The sequence below is a fragment of the Carassius carassius genome, chromosome 23 (assembly GCF_963082965.1).
Source record: "Carassius carassius chromosome 23, fCarCar2.1, whole genome shotgun sequence".
In the NCBI taxonomy this organism is placed as follows: domain Eukaryota; kingdom Metazoa; phylum Chordata; class Actinopteri; order Cypriniformes; family Cyprinidae; genus Carassius; species Carassius carassius.
The window spans coordinates 3,212,119-3,226,249 of NC_081777.1; the positions used below are offsets into that span (position 1 = coordinate 3,212,119).

The following is a 14,131-nucleotide window of genomic DNA, read 5'->3' on the forward strand; positions in this document are numbered from 1 at the left end:
CAAAATGAGGCCTAAATGAGACGAGTCCAAACATTATCCACCATAAAATTGTCCATTTCAATGCATGTTCCTGCCTGTATTTGCAGTAATCATTTAAACAAAGGAATTAGATTGACATCAGAAATTTAGCTAAACATAAGCTAGGACCATTTGACCTGAGGTTAAGCGAATTAAGCATCTAAATCTGAAATTTACTGGAAAATCAAAGTGGGCATTTCTTTAAGTTCCTAAAGACTTCATATGGTACTGGCATTAGTGGGGTTACATAACTCGGCAGCAAAACCAGTTGCTCTCGTCATGCACATTATGAAAAAAAAAAAAAAAACTACAGATAAATAAAAAAAATTAACAGAATTTTCTTAAGAAAAAAAAAAGACAATGTATAACCCAGGGTTATTCAAATCTTACCCTGGAGGGAAAGTGCACTGCAGAGTTTAGCTCCAACCCTGATCAAACCCACCTACCTGTGATTTTCTAATGATCCCAAAGACATTGATTAACAGGCTCAGGTGTGTTTGATCAGGGTTGGAGCTAAACTCTACAGTGCATTGGCCCTCCAGGGTAAGAATTGAATAACCCTGGTATTTCAGGGTATTACAGCTCCATGGGGCAAAATCTGCAGAGTTTAAATTCATTGCACAGAACTAAAGCGCTAGATCAAAAACACTATATCACCACAGAACTACATTTTGAAGTGAGACGAAAGCTTAGCCATAGTGGACTCAGTGATTGTACTTTTTCAGTCCTTGAGTAAGCATTTATTTGGGTTTGGTACCATCACAAACAATCTGTCATCTTCGGGGTGGGACTGTTCATATCATTAGAGTTGCATTTCTACCTAAGGATGTTGATTTTTTGAAGGCAGCTGTCAAAAGTAGTGAATAAGAACATAGTTTGTGTTACATTATCAGTATATTATTAGCTGTTTGGTAATGTAGTCAAGCCAAATGATAACAATATCAGCTTTGTGTCTGATGCACTACGTTTCTGATATATGGACTTATAGAGGACAATGTATAATTCACTCTTCTCATTTCTTTTCCTTCAGAATCAGTTTCTGGTACAAATACATATGGATAAATTAATCTAATATTGCCATTGTGTACCATTTAATAAAGTTAACAGAGTGAAAGTGGAGCAGGTAGTCTGAGCTGGTGTGATTTAATGGAGGCGGGGCTAATTTGCATATTCACGGTTCCCAGTATACTTAATGAGGCAAGAGTGTAGAGTTATATCCAAGCCATTTTAAGACATTACAACATTTAAGCATTTTAATTGGAAGAAACTTTGAATATGCAAATTCTGAGTTTTAGGACATAAAATTTGTGACTGCAGGGAGATTTTACGGCATACAGTAAATTAGTGATACATAAAGAGGATTAAGTCATATTGTGTGTGTGTGTGTGTGTATCTTTCTACATTGCTTATAACTTTCTGCATTATAATATAAAAAAATCCTGCCGGGAACCTTTACTTTGTCACCAAATAAACTCACTGCAAAGGACCTTAATATAAACGCCTGAACTGTGTTCGCAGAAAGTTGATGTGAGACCTCAGTGTCAGTGAAACCCGCGCTGTGGCACAGATTCAGTCGAGTTATAAAGAGATTAAATCGCCCTCCTCCCGCTGTTATGAGGCCATCAGCTCTCTCTTTCTCACCGAGAACAGCTGGCCACTCTGACCCGGGGAGAATGGAAATCAAGCTTTAAGAAAGACAGAGAAGCCATTTTCTTTGGCACCTTCCTCGTAACTCTGGGGAAGTTGGCCGATTGTTCAAAACCGCCATCTGCTCTTCGCTTTGAACCTCCGATCAAAAGCTGTCAACTCACCCCCACCACAAACCTTTTATTTTATATTATTATTTTTTTAGATCGCTCCTCTCCTCCAATCCCATTGTTTTGAGGGCTGTCAGTGTTGCAGCCGCGTTTCAGACCTTCGTGCTCTCACTTGCTGATGAAGCGGAGGAATTAGCGGAGCTGAATATTGATGGCCTGTCGCGTTCCTCTCAGGCCTTAGAGACTCATGCATTTATACATCAAAGTGACAAACAGACTTCTTTATTAAGACACTGTCTGTCCATAGATTTTGGGGTCACAGGGGGTCTTGGCAAGCTTCTGCCAGCCTGCCTCTGGAGCCAGGGCTTTTGAGAGGCACTAGTCAATCCTCTATGGCCAAACGTCCATCTAAAATGCTTATTTCATTATTTAAGACAGAAAGTTAGTGTCACTCATTGGCTTTGTCATAAGTAGAAGACACATTTGATGGCTTTCCTGTCCCTCAAGGGTCACTCTCAAAAGACTTGAACTGACATCAAAGGCAATCATGATGTACGTGCTTCAAAACAGCCAAGGCCAAAATGAATGTTAACATCATTCAGTGTTTTTTAAAGGGACAGTTCAGCCAAAAATGAAAATTCTGTCATCATTAACTCACCGAGTTACTCATACAAGTTGTTTCAAACCTATATGAGTTTCTATTGAACACAAAATAAGATATTCTGAAGAATATTAGTAAGCAAACAATTAATCTAATCTCATGTTTGTATGTAAGTATCTTATTTAAGGAGACGCCCAAACAGAGCAAAAATATGGCCAAGCGTAAGATTAAAGTCTGATAATGCAAATATATGATTTTTTTGAAGTCACTTAGATCTTTATATACATATATATATATATACAGTATAGCAGAGTTCATAAATAAAGTTATGAAATATGAAATAAAATAATATATATAAACTTCAGTCTAATAGAATTTAATCTTAAAATATTTTTTTACATAAAAGTGGTAGCACTTTATTTTAATGTCCTAGTCTCACTTGTTGCTTATTAGCATGCATATTTTTAGCATATTGGCTTTTTATTAAGCACATATTAATGAGTTATTGTGCATGACCATGTTCTAGATCCCTTAACCTGACCCAATGCCTAAACTTTGACAATATCTTACTAACTGTTAAGTAACATAGCATTAGTAGCATATAGGAGTTTATTGAGGGAAAACTAATTAGTTAATAGTGAATACATGTTCCCTAATCTAAAGTGTTGCTATAAAAGTTTTTTTCATACATTTACATTAAAACCATAAGTAAATATTTCACAGCAAAAAGGCACATGAACCATAAGCTGAAGGATGTTTTTATCATTATACTAAAAGCCTTCTTTACTGGCTAAAACTATCAATCAGACGACAGAAAGCATGCAGTACATTCTGTAAAACCAAGTTTTGATCATGTTGATAATGCAGTAGGGTTAATGTTAATTGCCAATATCATAATAAATGATGCTTCTGCCAGTGCAGACTATTAGCCCAGCTGTAGCTGTTCATTTCAAATGGGCATTTACAATATACAATCTGTGGTTAACTATCTGTTTTATAAGATGTATCAGAATATAAACTGCATACAGTTTAGTATAAACTGATCTGATACCCTCCTACCTGCATGCTCAATTAGCCAGAGTAAACGCTTTACACGAATCCTGCTGGTAACCGGGCAGCACAGAGCACTGATCAGTTTGTCTGTGGTTTCGCTGGTGTATCCCGCGGGCTCAGGAATGACGGCTGGTGTTGTTCAGCCAGAGAACAACCTGGTACAGGTGTGTGTGGTTGAAAAGGCAGATGGGGAAAGGGCAGCACCTGCACCCACTGCTGGGATGCCACTCTGCCCAGCTGTGCTCCTGCGGGCCACATAGTGCACTTCAGAGCAGACATGCGCCCACACACAACAGCAGCGGCCCGGTGACTCCAGCTGAGTCAGGCCTGTCTTCTTTTGGTCCGCTGATCTGTGCTGTTGAATACAGCCGTGCCAGCACGGACTAAATTAGTGTTACTTTAGTGTAATAGGACACAGAAAACATACATGTAGAATAGCTATCTGTCAAACGCATGACTAACTCTGGGTTTCTCTTTCTCTCTCTTCTCAATCTTTATCTGTTCCCTGTGGACGGGGAATCGCTGATGTGTGCTGCCTAGCATCTGCGCTTACCACTGTCCGGTCTTGGTAAAAGCACAACAATTAGATCTCTTTTCCTTTTTTTAGTCTCCCAAGTGACCCAGAAAGCTGTTTTTGTTCTACATCGTCATTGTTCTCAGTGGGCAATACAAAATTAGGCCTGGGATGAGAGACATATGAGGGACATGCTGCATCTAATAATACTATTTCACATTTAAATATGCTAAACAAAGGTTTCTGGTAACACTTTAGATTAGGGAACACATATTTATTATTAACTAAGCATTTTCTTTCAGTAAACTCCTAATTTGCTGCACGGACCTGATGGGATTTCTGTCCGTGTTCTGCGGTCCAGCGCTGATTAGCTCGCTGGTTTGTTTACATTAATTTTTAATGAGTCTCTTGCTACATCGGTGGTTTCCAACTCATTCAAAAAATCTATCATCATCCCTGTGCCTAAGAACAATAAACCCTCTTGTCTGAATGACTATCGTCCAGTTGCCCTCACATCAATAGTCATGAAGGTCTTTGAGGGACTGGTTAAAAACGTCATCTGCTCCTCCATACCGGATACTTTGGACCCTCTTCAGTTTGCCTATCGCCCAAACAGATCCACAGATGATGCCATCTCTCACATCCTGCACTCTTCTCTCACTCACATTGACAGCAATAACAGGAAATACGTAAGGCTGCTATTTATTGACTATAGCTCAGCTTTTAATACTATAGTCCCCTTTAAGCTAGCTTCTAAACTCATAGACCTCGGCCTGAATTCTTCACTCTGCAACTGGATTCTTGATTTCCTCACCGGCAGACCTCAAGTGGTGAAACTAGGCCAGTACACCTCCAGCTCCATCACCCTGAATGTAGGAGCCCCACAGGGATGTGTCCTGAGTCCCCTGCTCTACTCTCTCTACACACATGACTGCGTGTCTTCGCACAGCTCCACATCTATAATCAAATTTGCTGATGATACTGTGGTTCTGGGCCTCATTCACAACAATAATGAGACCGCATACTTGGATGAGGTAGAGAAATTAACATCATGGTGCCAGGACAACTGTCTCTCTCTCTGAATGTGAGCAAAACTAAAGAACTGATTGTGGACTTCAGGAAGCGACAGCAGCAGCCCTATACACCTCTTATGATCAGCGGGACCCCTGTGGAGAGGGTGAGCAGCTTCAAGTACCTTGGTGTAAACATCTCAGATGACCTGACTTGGACTACTCACATTCAAACACAGGTTAATAAAGCCAGGCAAAGACTGTGCCATCTGCGACAGCTGAAGAAATTCAGGGTCTAACCAGCAATCCTGAAAACTTTCTATTCTGGGGCTATAGAAAGTGTATTGACCCAGTGTATCTCAGTGTGGTATGGGAACAGCTCCAGTCAAGACTGCAAAGCCCTGCAGAGAGTTGTGCAGGACATCTACCTCAAACGCTGCAGAAGCAGAGCTGCTAAAATCATCAAAGACTCCACCCACCCCAGTAACCATCTTTTCAATTTGCTGCCATCTGGTAAGCGCTTCCGTAGCCTGATGGCAAAAACAGAGAGACTCAGAAGGAGTTTCTTCCCCCAGGCCATCAGGCTCCTAAACTCAAAACCAGCCTCTTAACATCCTCATGCCTCCACTTAATATACACTCTATCAGTAAGATATTCATCATTTACTACCTCACATAGACACACTGACAGTGTCAACCTGTTTGCACATTTGCCTTTTGTAAATTCCTGTGTATCTTAATATTTAAGACTACAGTTTACTTTCATGCACATTATTTTGCGTTCTATATTTAATTCTACAATATACATCTTTTTTTATATTTTATTCTTATATTTTTATTGTTTACTTTTATTTCATTCTTACATAGCTATATTTATGTATATTTTCATCTCTGTTGTTTTCTTTAATAATTGCACTGTCCATGGAGCAGACCTGACTCACATTTCACTGCTGGTTATATATGCTATATATAATTTTGTATTTGACAAATAAAAATCTTGACTCTTGAATCTTGTCGATAGTAAGTAAATAGTTATGTTTTGGTATGGGCTAGGGTTAAGGGATCTAGAATATGATCATGCACAGTGTTGGGAAGTATAACTAGGTACATGTAACAGAATACTGTAATCTAATTACAAAATAAATGTAACTAATCTGAAAACAAACAAACAAACAACAAAAAATATTGTAATTAAATGTCTTGTGTGTGTGTGTGTGTGTGTGTGTGTGTGGGGGGGGTTTAATTGTAATATAATGTTTTGTGATTAAACTGTTGTTCTAAATAGTTCTCATTTGCAAAGATAAAAAGGTATACCTCTCATTAGTTGACATACAGTTCTTTAGTTGCTTTTCACAAATTCACATCTTTTGATGATGCAGAGTTAATACGCTTGCAATTATTTCCTGCCTGAACAATTCCTCAGATAATAGCAAATTTCCACCTATTGGTTGCAATTAATGTGCATTTATGCTAAAAAGGGAAGGTTTTCCTATTAGTTTCTTTTGTCTTCTTGCAGACTTGCCGTTGGTGAATCTCTCGGTGGAGCCTCAACCGGTCCTGGAGGGAAACCTGGTGAAGTTTCATTGCTCAGCCAAAGCTAATCCACCAGTCACCCAATACAAGTAAGACACCAAACACAACCGAAAGAAAAATGCCCAGTGATCCAATACTAGATGTCTTTTATAAAACTGCATCCTCTGAGGATGATTAGACGGAGCTAACTCTAATTCACTCTGTTCATCCGACTGGCACATCACTGTGTTGCAGAAACTCTCTGGCATTTAGTTGCAAATATTTTTAGAGCCGTCTCAAAGCTCAAATCCACTATCCTAGCTGGCATCAGTTTGCTATATCTAAGCCAAGACTAGGATTTGGGCACCACATCGGGCATTCAAATCAAAGCAGGGATGTGTCTATCTGACACACTGATCCAATATCCAAGAATAATGTTTCCTGTCCTCTCCAAACAGATGAGAATGAGGTTGAAATACAAGTTATTTATTTCCGTGAGATGTAGCCTCGCTTGCAGAGGCCCAATAGCGAGGCGATTTGTTAGAACATGCTTTCGTGTGGGTTTTAAAACTAGGTGAAAAATAAGAGCAGTAAAATCAATAGTGAAGGGAATTGCACAGCGGTGGATCTTGATGTACTGAGGTATGGAACGGATCCGTGATACAGTTGTAGGTGGGCAAACCGAGTTGTTTCAAGCTTTTAAAATGACAGATACCAGAATCAGACAAGTCTGTGTTTGATTTCCCATCAGGCCTTAGCTGAATGAAGACACATTGGCTTTTTATTTTTATTTATTTATTTTTTTCTCAGTTTTTATTTTACACCTGAGTGTCAGATATGAAGAGTGAGATGACTAGCTATTACTGCAAAGAATGGCATGATAGCAAGTAGAGGTTAACAATAAGAAACATTTACAAAATTTGTTGCCTTGTTCTTTCGCCCTATATATTATTATCTCTTAATTGATATGCAATAGGACAGACGGCTTCCAGAGTCTTTATTATAAATGACAGGACCACTAATATGCACTTAAGCTGTACTTTATTGCTCTTTGCATTATTCAACTACTGAAAATATTTTTCAGAACCTATTATATCTCATTTTAGCAGTCAGTGTGCTATTATTTCTAGCTATGCAGTTGTCCACAGACATTTTTTTTTTTTTTTAACAATGTCTTTGTTTTGTTCCTTTTTTCCTGTGAGGTAGGTGGCATTGAATGGCATTGGAGCTGTACATTGACTCAGAAAACAATGCTAGTTTGTAATAGTCTACTACATCTTGCATGACCTAGCATTCAGAACTGGCCTACAAGCTAGGATGCTGTGTAATGCAAATTGCATAGATTTTGATCAGTGAATTAAGTGGATTGGGTGCTGAAACAACATGAAAGTGGATGAAAATAGCATGCATGTAGCATACATGTTTTCTCTCACTTCTAGGTTGGTTCTGAAAAATATGTAAGTGCAAATTGAATATAATGTTAGCAAGCACTTAACATGCTATTTACAGTAACTTGAAAATGAATTTTAATTATATAGGATGAATATTAAAATTGTATAGTTTAGAGTTTACATGAATGCAATTAGTTGAACATAAGTGTCACGGTTAAGTTCAGTTTAGTTCAGTTCCTGTCATGTCTGTTATGAGCTCTCATTAGTTACCATGGTTTCTGATTTGTTAATCCTTGTCCAGCTGTTCCTGCTTAGTTCCCTCATTTACCATGTGAAAGTGAAAAAAATAAGTGAAAGTGACATTCAGCCAAGAATTTGTGCTCTGCATTTAACCCATCCGAAATGCACACACACAGAGCAGTGAACACACACACACACACTGTGAGCACACACCCAGAGCAGTGGGCAGCCATTTATGCTGCGGCGCCCAGGGAGCAGTTGGGGGTTCGATGCCTTGCTCAAGGGCACCTAAGTCGTGGTATTGAAGGTGGAGAGAGAACTGTACATGCACTCCCCCCACCTACAATTCCTGCCGGCCCGGGACTCGAACTCACAACCTTTCGATTGGGAGTCCGACTCTCTAACCATTAGGCCACGACTTCCCGCTGTCTTAAGTGTGTACTTAAGACAGATTCTGTTCTGTCTTTTGTCAGTTATTAGCTTAAGTTATGTGTTGTACCAAAGCAGTACTCTCAGTAAAGTCTGTTTGGAAGCATGCGTCTTCATTTCCTGTCCTCAACCCTTTCAACCCGTGACAATAAGAGGGTTTTTGACCCACTATGCACTGACATGCATTAATGATCAACTAAAATTTTTATTAAAACGTATATGTCATGTATTTAAATATAGTGCGTTGTGCAAACTGCTTATAGCACAGATTTGTTTGTATTTTTTTTTTTTTTTTTGAGGAATTCTATTTTATGGAATTTGTACAATTTAGTGAATCAGATTCTGAAACATCATTGACATTGCATGAAAATATTCTTCATATGTGCAGTATTTTTTCAATAAGTAAGCAGTGTAAGCAGAGCGATGAATGTTGTGTGTTTTTGCCCGAAGTGTCAGTGTCTTCTCTCACTCCATCAAGATCATAACACGTTAACGGCCCATGAATTCACCACATTAGACTATTAGCAATCCAAATTTGTAAAATATTATTAGAAAGAATATGAATTCCTAAATGCTATCCGTCTCAGGACAGTGCACTGAGTTACTCTTTCTCTTCCATGTCTACGGGCCCTGTAGCAAGCGCTGCCATTGATCTGAGGGAATTCAGTGGCATCTCCCTTGTGAATTTAATAAATGTGTTGATTGACACTTTCCTTGATGACTTTCTCTGTGGGAGAGCAATAAAAATATCAGAGCTAGAGTTTGAATTAATGATAGCCTTCCAAAGAGGATTCACGGACCATTGAAATGTCCCTGACATTAACGTGGGGTCATTTTGTCACCCATTGATTGAGGGACTAAAAAGTAGAAATGCTATCATTGTGGTGTCAGCATAATGTGATGTGTTGAGGAGTGGTAAGTACCCAGACTCATGTGCAATGAGACGGATCATTACCGGTTGGCTTCGTTTTATGAAATGGGAGTCAGGAAAGATATGGACTTCAACTGCTCCCAGAATAGTGTCTTAAGAGTGGATGTGCTAGGGGAATATAATACACTAAAACCATATACCAGTATAGTGACGATATATAATGGTTTATATTGTTACTTTCTGTTATTTTTGTAATATTAATGTTTTATTTATTTATTTATTTTCATACTTAATAACATTTTTACATTGAATCAATCAATCAATCAACCATGGACATTAAGACAAATCACTGAGTGATCATGGTTCATATTATTTTTATTTATAATTTAACTGATTTGTATTGCATTTTTATATTATTCATTGTATTATTTTTTTATTCAATTATATCTGTGCGTATACAGTACATACAAATTTGTGTTTGTGCAAACAAAAGAAAATTGATTTTTGTTTTTAGATTTTATTTTAATATCCCTTATCTACAATATGTTTAAGAAAGAAAAAACAAGAATCCTTTGATTCATCTAACAAACAAGCAGGTTTACTCCCAAATTATCACAATAACAATTATGTTTGAGGCGTTGTGCTTGTTAGTTGTGGCTGTTTTGGGGCTAGTTAAGCAGTGTTGTGCGTCTCTGCAGTGATGTCTTTGACACAGCTGATGAAGAGGTTTTCATGGTGGGCTGCTCGCTTCGCTCATCAAGCGTTTGATGTGCACACACAGATACGAGCGCTGCCGCTGTTTGTTTTCCATGACCGTGTTCCCCAGCGACTCAGAGAAGCAGCCAGACATGATTCATCAACCAGGGAACAGCACATGGAAAACTAACCAACAGCAACAGATGTAGCCGATATCTCAAAACCGAAAATTAAACTCCGGGCATCTGTCCTGCTGGCTGCTAGATTGGCCAATATGAGTCCATGTTGTGATGCTATCATAATAGAGCAAACAGCAGCTTCATTGTGACCTAGAAAGTGTGTGGCATGATCCCAGACAGAGAGAGAAGGATGAAGAAGATTCGTCATCTCCAACACATGTCCCACGACATCCAGATGATGCAAAACTGAAATAATACATTTATCAAAATATTCTCTTTGCTTCTGCTAACACACGATTACAGTACCCTTGTGAAAAAAAAAAAAAAAAAAAAAAAAAAAAATATATATATATATTAGGGGTGTAACTATACGCGTATTCGTATTAAACCGTTCGGGTACGAGGCTTTCGGTTCGGTACGCGGTACGCATTATGGACCGAACGGTTCGTTGGACTAATTAATTATATTTGGAAAAAAAAATAAAAAATTGTGAAATATAATGATATGCGTTCAACAAGGTAGCCCAATAACCCAAGCGACATAACAGGCAATGCCCCTGACACCCCCGAAGAAGAAAAAAACACCAACTTATATGTTTATGTTAGGCTACTCAGTCAGGCGCGCGCTCACTCAGTACGCGCTGAAGGCTCGTTGCAAAATGGCCAATGCGTTTAACAGACCAGAAATAGAAGATCCTCCAATAACCAACAGGTCTGGTGTTTGGGTGCACTTGTGATTCCCTGTAAGTGAGCGAGCGCCTTGGGCCTTTCACACAGAACGCGGTATGCGCGGCGCTGCGCTATAAAACCCATTCATCTCAATGGCTTGCTCCGCGCAAGGACGTTTTGTTGCTGCGTCGACCAAAAGCGCAAGCGCAGCGGAGCGCATCATTTGCGTGCTTGCGCGCACGCCGCGTTCAAAGTTCAAAATAGTTCTACTTTTGCCGCTGCGCTCTGTGACGATTACCAGCGCGACCAATAGGATCCAAAACAAGCACGGAAATCAAAATGAATGAACGGCTAGTACAGTACTGTGTGTGTCAGAATTTCCTGAGCTGTACGATACAAGTTTGAGGTAGTATAGGGACATCGTCAGGAAAGCGGTGTCATGTAGACATATCTCCATTCAAGGAACAACAGACTATGATAGAGCTCCCGCTAAAAGTTTTTAAAACTCCGCCTACGCCATAGCGCAGCGCAGCGCAAATCGCGTTGTATCTGAAGGGCAATGCTGAACCCAGCGGCAAGCGCTGCGCATACCGCGTCCTGTGTGAAAGGCCCACTCTGTAGTGGAAAACGTAGGTTTTAAGAACATGCTTAATGTAATTGAGCCCCGTTACAATATTCCTTCACGACCCCATTTCAGACAGACCGTAATTCCTGCTTTGTTCCAAAAAACATAAGCCCTATAGAGAACCAATTGAGTAAAAACACACTCAATATAAAGAGTTATAGAGTTCCATATAAAAAGTTACATCTTTGTATTTGTTCATAACTACTACAATAATATAACATTTTCATTTTTTATAAGGAGCTGTTTTTGTTTTATACAGTATGCTGCTAAGAAAACACTATAGAAGATGGGTAAAGAATAGCTCCACCATTGTTCAATGTAAAAAAAAAAAAACATACTTTGTTAGTTTTAATAAATAAAACATTTTTTTAAAAATCAAGGAAATTTATCTGCCAATTTTTTCTTTTTGCTGTATCCAGTGGCGGCTCCAGAGATTTTCTGTTGCAGGTGCTATGGGGGTGCTCAACACATAAAAGAAGTGCTTTAAATTTTGCAGCGTCTCATTATAGAGGTCGCATTGGACCCCCTTTGGTATGCGTACACGCCCGCATTAACTATATTCATTCTGCGACTATATATATATATATATATATATATATATATATATATATATATATATATATATATATATATATATATATATATTATATATATATATATATATATATATATATATATTCAACGCAAGGGCTATAGATACAACATACATAAGCCTTTCAATGTAAACCTCTGAAAATATTATTTCACACAATTATGTCACACTTGAGCCCTGAATACAACGGAGCAGCAAACAGCAACAACAGAAGGCAACAAACACACGCTTCGGCCTAAAATGCTCAGATCACAAAATCACACAGCCAGTAACTTACCAACACTAGTCTAATGATGAATCAGCAGTGTTCCTATTGTTGGAGCATTATGCAACTATGAAGAGCCAAGATTTGTGCTTCAACCACCAAATTAATTAAATTTGTAACAGCCAACAGAGGGGGAAATCAAGCACTTACCATAGATGTCTTCACAACAAAACAATACGTCTGTTGCTGTGATTGAGTGCGAAGGCATCAATGATGTTATCGCAGTCAAGGGTCCTCGTTCTCTCCGCGTTTATAGCCAAAAGTGCCAGATTACTGGTCCTAGCGTCTCCACTGCTGTTCCTCAGGTAGTTTTTTACACGGCCCAAGCAAGAAAAACTGCGTTCACAGCTCACTGATGTGACAGGAAGTGTCAGGGCTATGCATATTAACGTGTACAGGTCCATAAATGCATCTTTATTGCATTAATAAATGCGGCATCCTTGATCACGCTGTATTCTAGCCATGAATACTGATCCATCCAACTTTTATTAAAACTTCTCTGCTGATTCCCAAATTGCCTTGTGGGGTATTTTTGAAGGACTGGCCTTCTTGGGCCCTCTTGAGGATGGTTGCTAATATCAGCTGCAGCCCAAACCGTAACGTTAGCATCCTCAATGGAAACCGATTCTCCTCCGTCTTCAAGTTCATCCCCAAGGCTCTGTGACGACGAGTGGTGTGTCTGCACCTTCACAATCTCGTTTCTCGTTTCAGGGTGTGACTCAGAACGTGGACGTTTAGGGAGCAAAAAACTATCCATGGTGTATTTTACTTTGCTAAAACTCACTATCAAAAACAAGCTGAAATGCGTTAAGGTCAAAGGTTCGCAGGGGGCTGCGCCCATTGGACAAAGAAGATCACCTGTTTCGGCCTAATGTTATTAAAGACTAAAAAATATATATATTAAAGTATTATTTGATTCCTATTTTAAAAACATGAAAAAGAATATTCAAACATGACATTAAAATATAAATATAAAAAATTACAGACATTTCTTGGGGGTGCTGGGCAGGTGCTATGACTATAATAGGGGGAGCTGCAGCACCACCTAGCTCCCCCCTGGCGCCGCCACTGGCTGTATCTAAAACGTACCGAACCGTGACACCAGTGTATCGTATCGAACCGAACCGTGAATTTTGTGAACCGTTACACCCCTAATATATATATATATATATATATATATATATATATATATATTTTTTTTTTTTTTTTTTCTTTTTTTCACTTAATAGCATTAAAAATATATTATTTAAATAAAAGGCAATGTGCACTTGAAGAGAGACACTTGTTTTAGTAACATTAGTACTTAAGTACACTTTAAAAAATGTGATATGTAATAATGTTAAATTATGTTCAAAGTGCACTTATAATAATTTAAGAATCTTATGTTGTACTTTATACATTTAAGTGTAATTCCTAAGTATTTGATGTTATATTTTGTTAAACCCCTGGAATTAAAGCTTAAAGTCTGCACTTTGATTTCATCTTGATTGTTTAATTTCAGTTCCATTCTGCTGGCATTAGTACAAATATCTACAGTACTTATTTTTCACAGGATTTGCCTCTCCTACCTATCAAAAAATCATTGCTTTGTTATTGTTATTGGTGGGGGGAGAAAGAAAGAAGAAAAAAAGAAAAAAACTATGGCTAGATTCAAAGCTTTGCCTGTGCATTGCCTTACAGAAAAGCCTCCTGATACTGTACCCTTCTACTC

At 38.6% G+C, this 14,131-nt stretch overlaps 1 protein-coding gene across 3 annotated transcripts in view; it reads left to right on the forward strand.

The window, feature by feature from the left end:
- LOC132101210 (kin of IRRE-like protein 3) overlaps positions 1–14,131 on the forward strand; it is a 206,123-nt gene that overhangs the window by 163,917 nt on the left and 28,075 nt on the right. For all 3 annotated transcript variants that reach the window (XM_059505960.1, XM_059505961.1, XM_059505962.1), the window contains exon 6: positions 6,469–6,574. In XM_059505960.1, the coding sequence (XP_059361943.1) occupies positions 6,469–6,574 (106 nt within the window). The remainder of the gene's footprint in view (positions 1–6,468; positions 6,575–14,131) is intronic.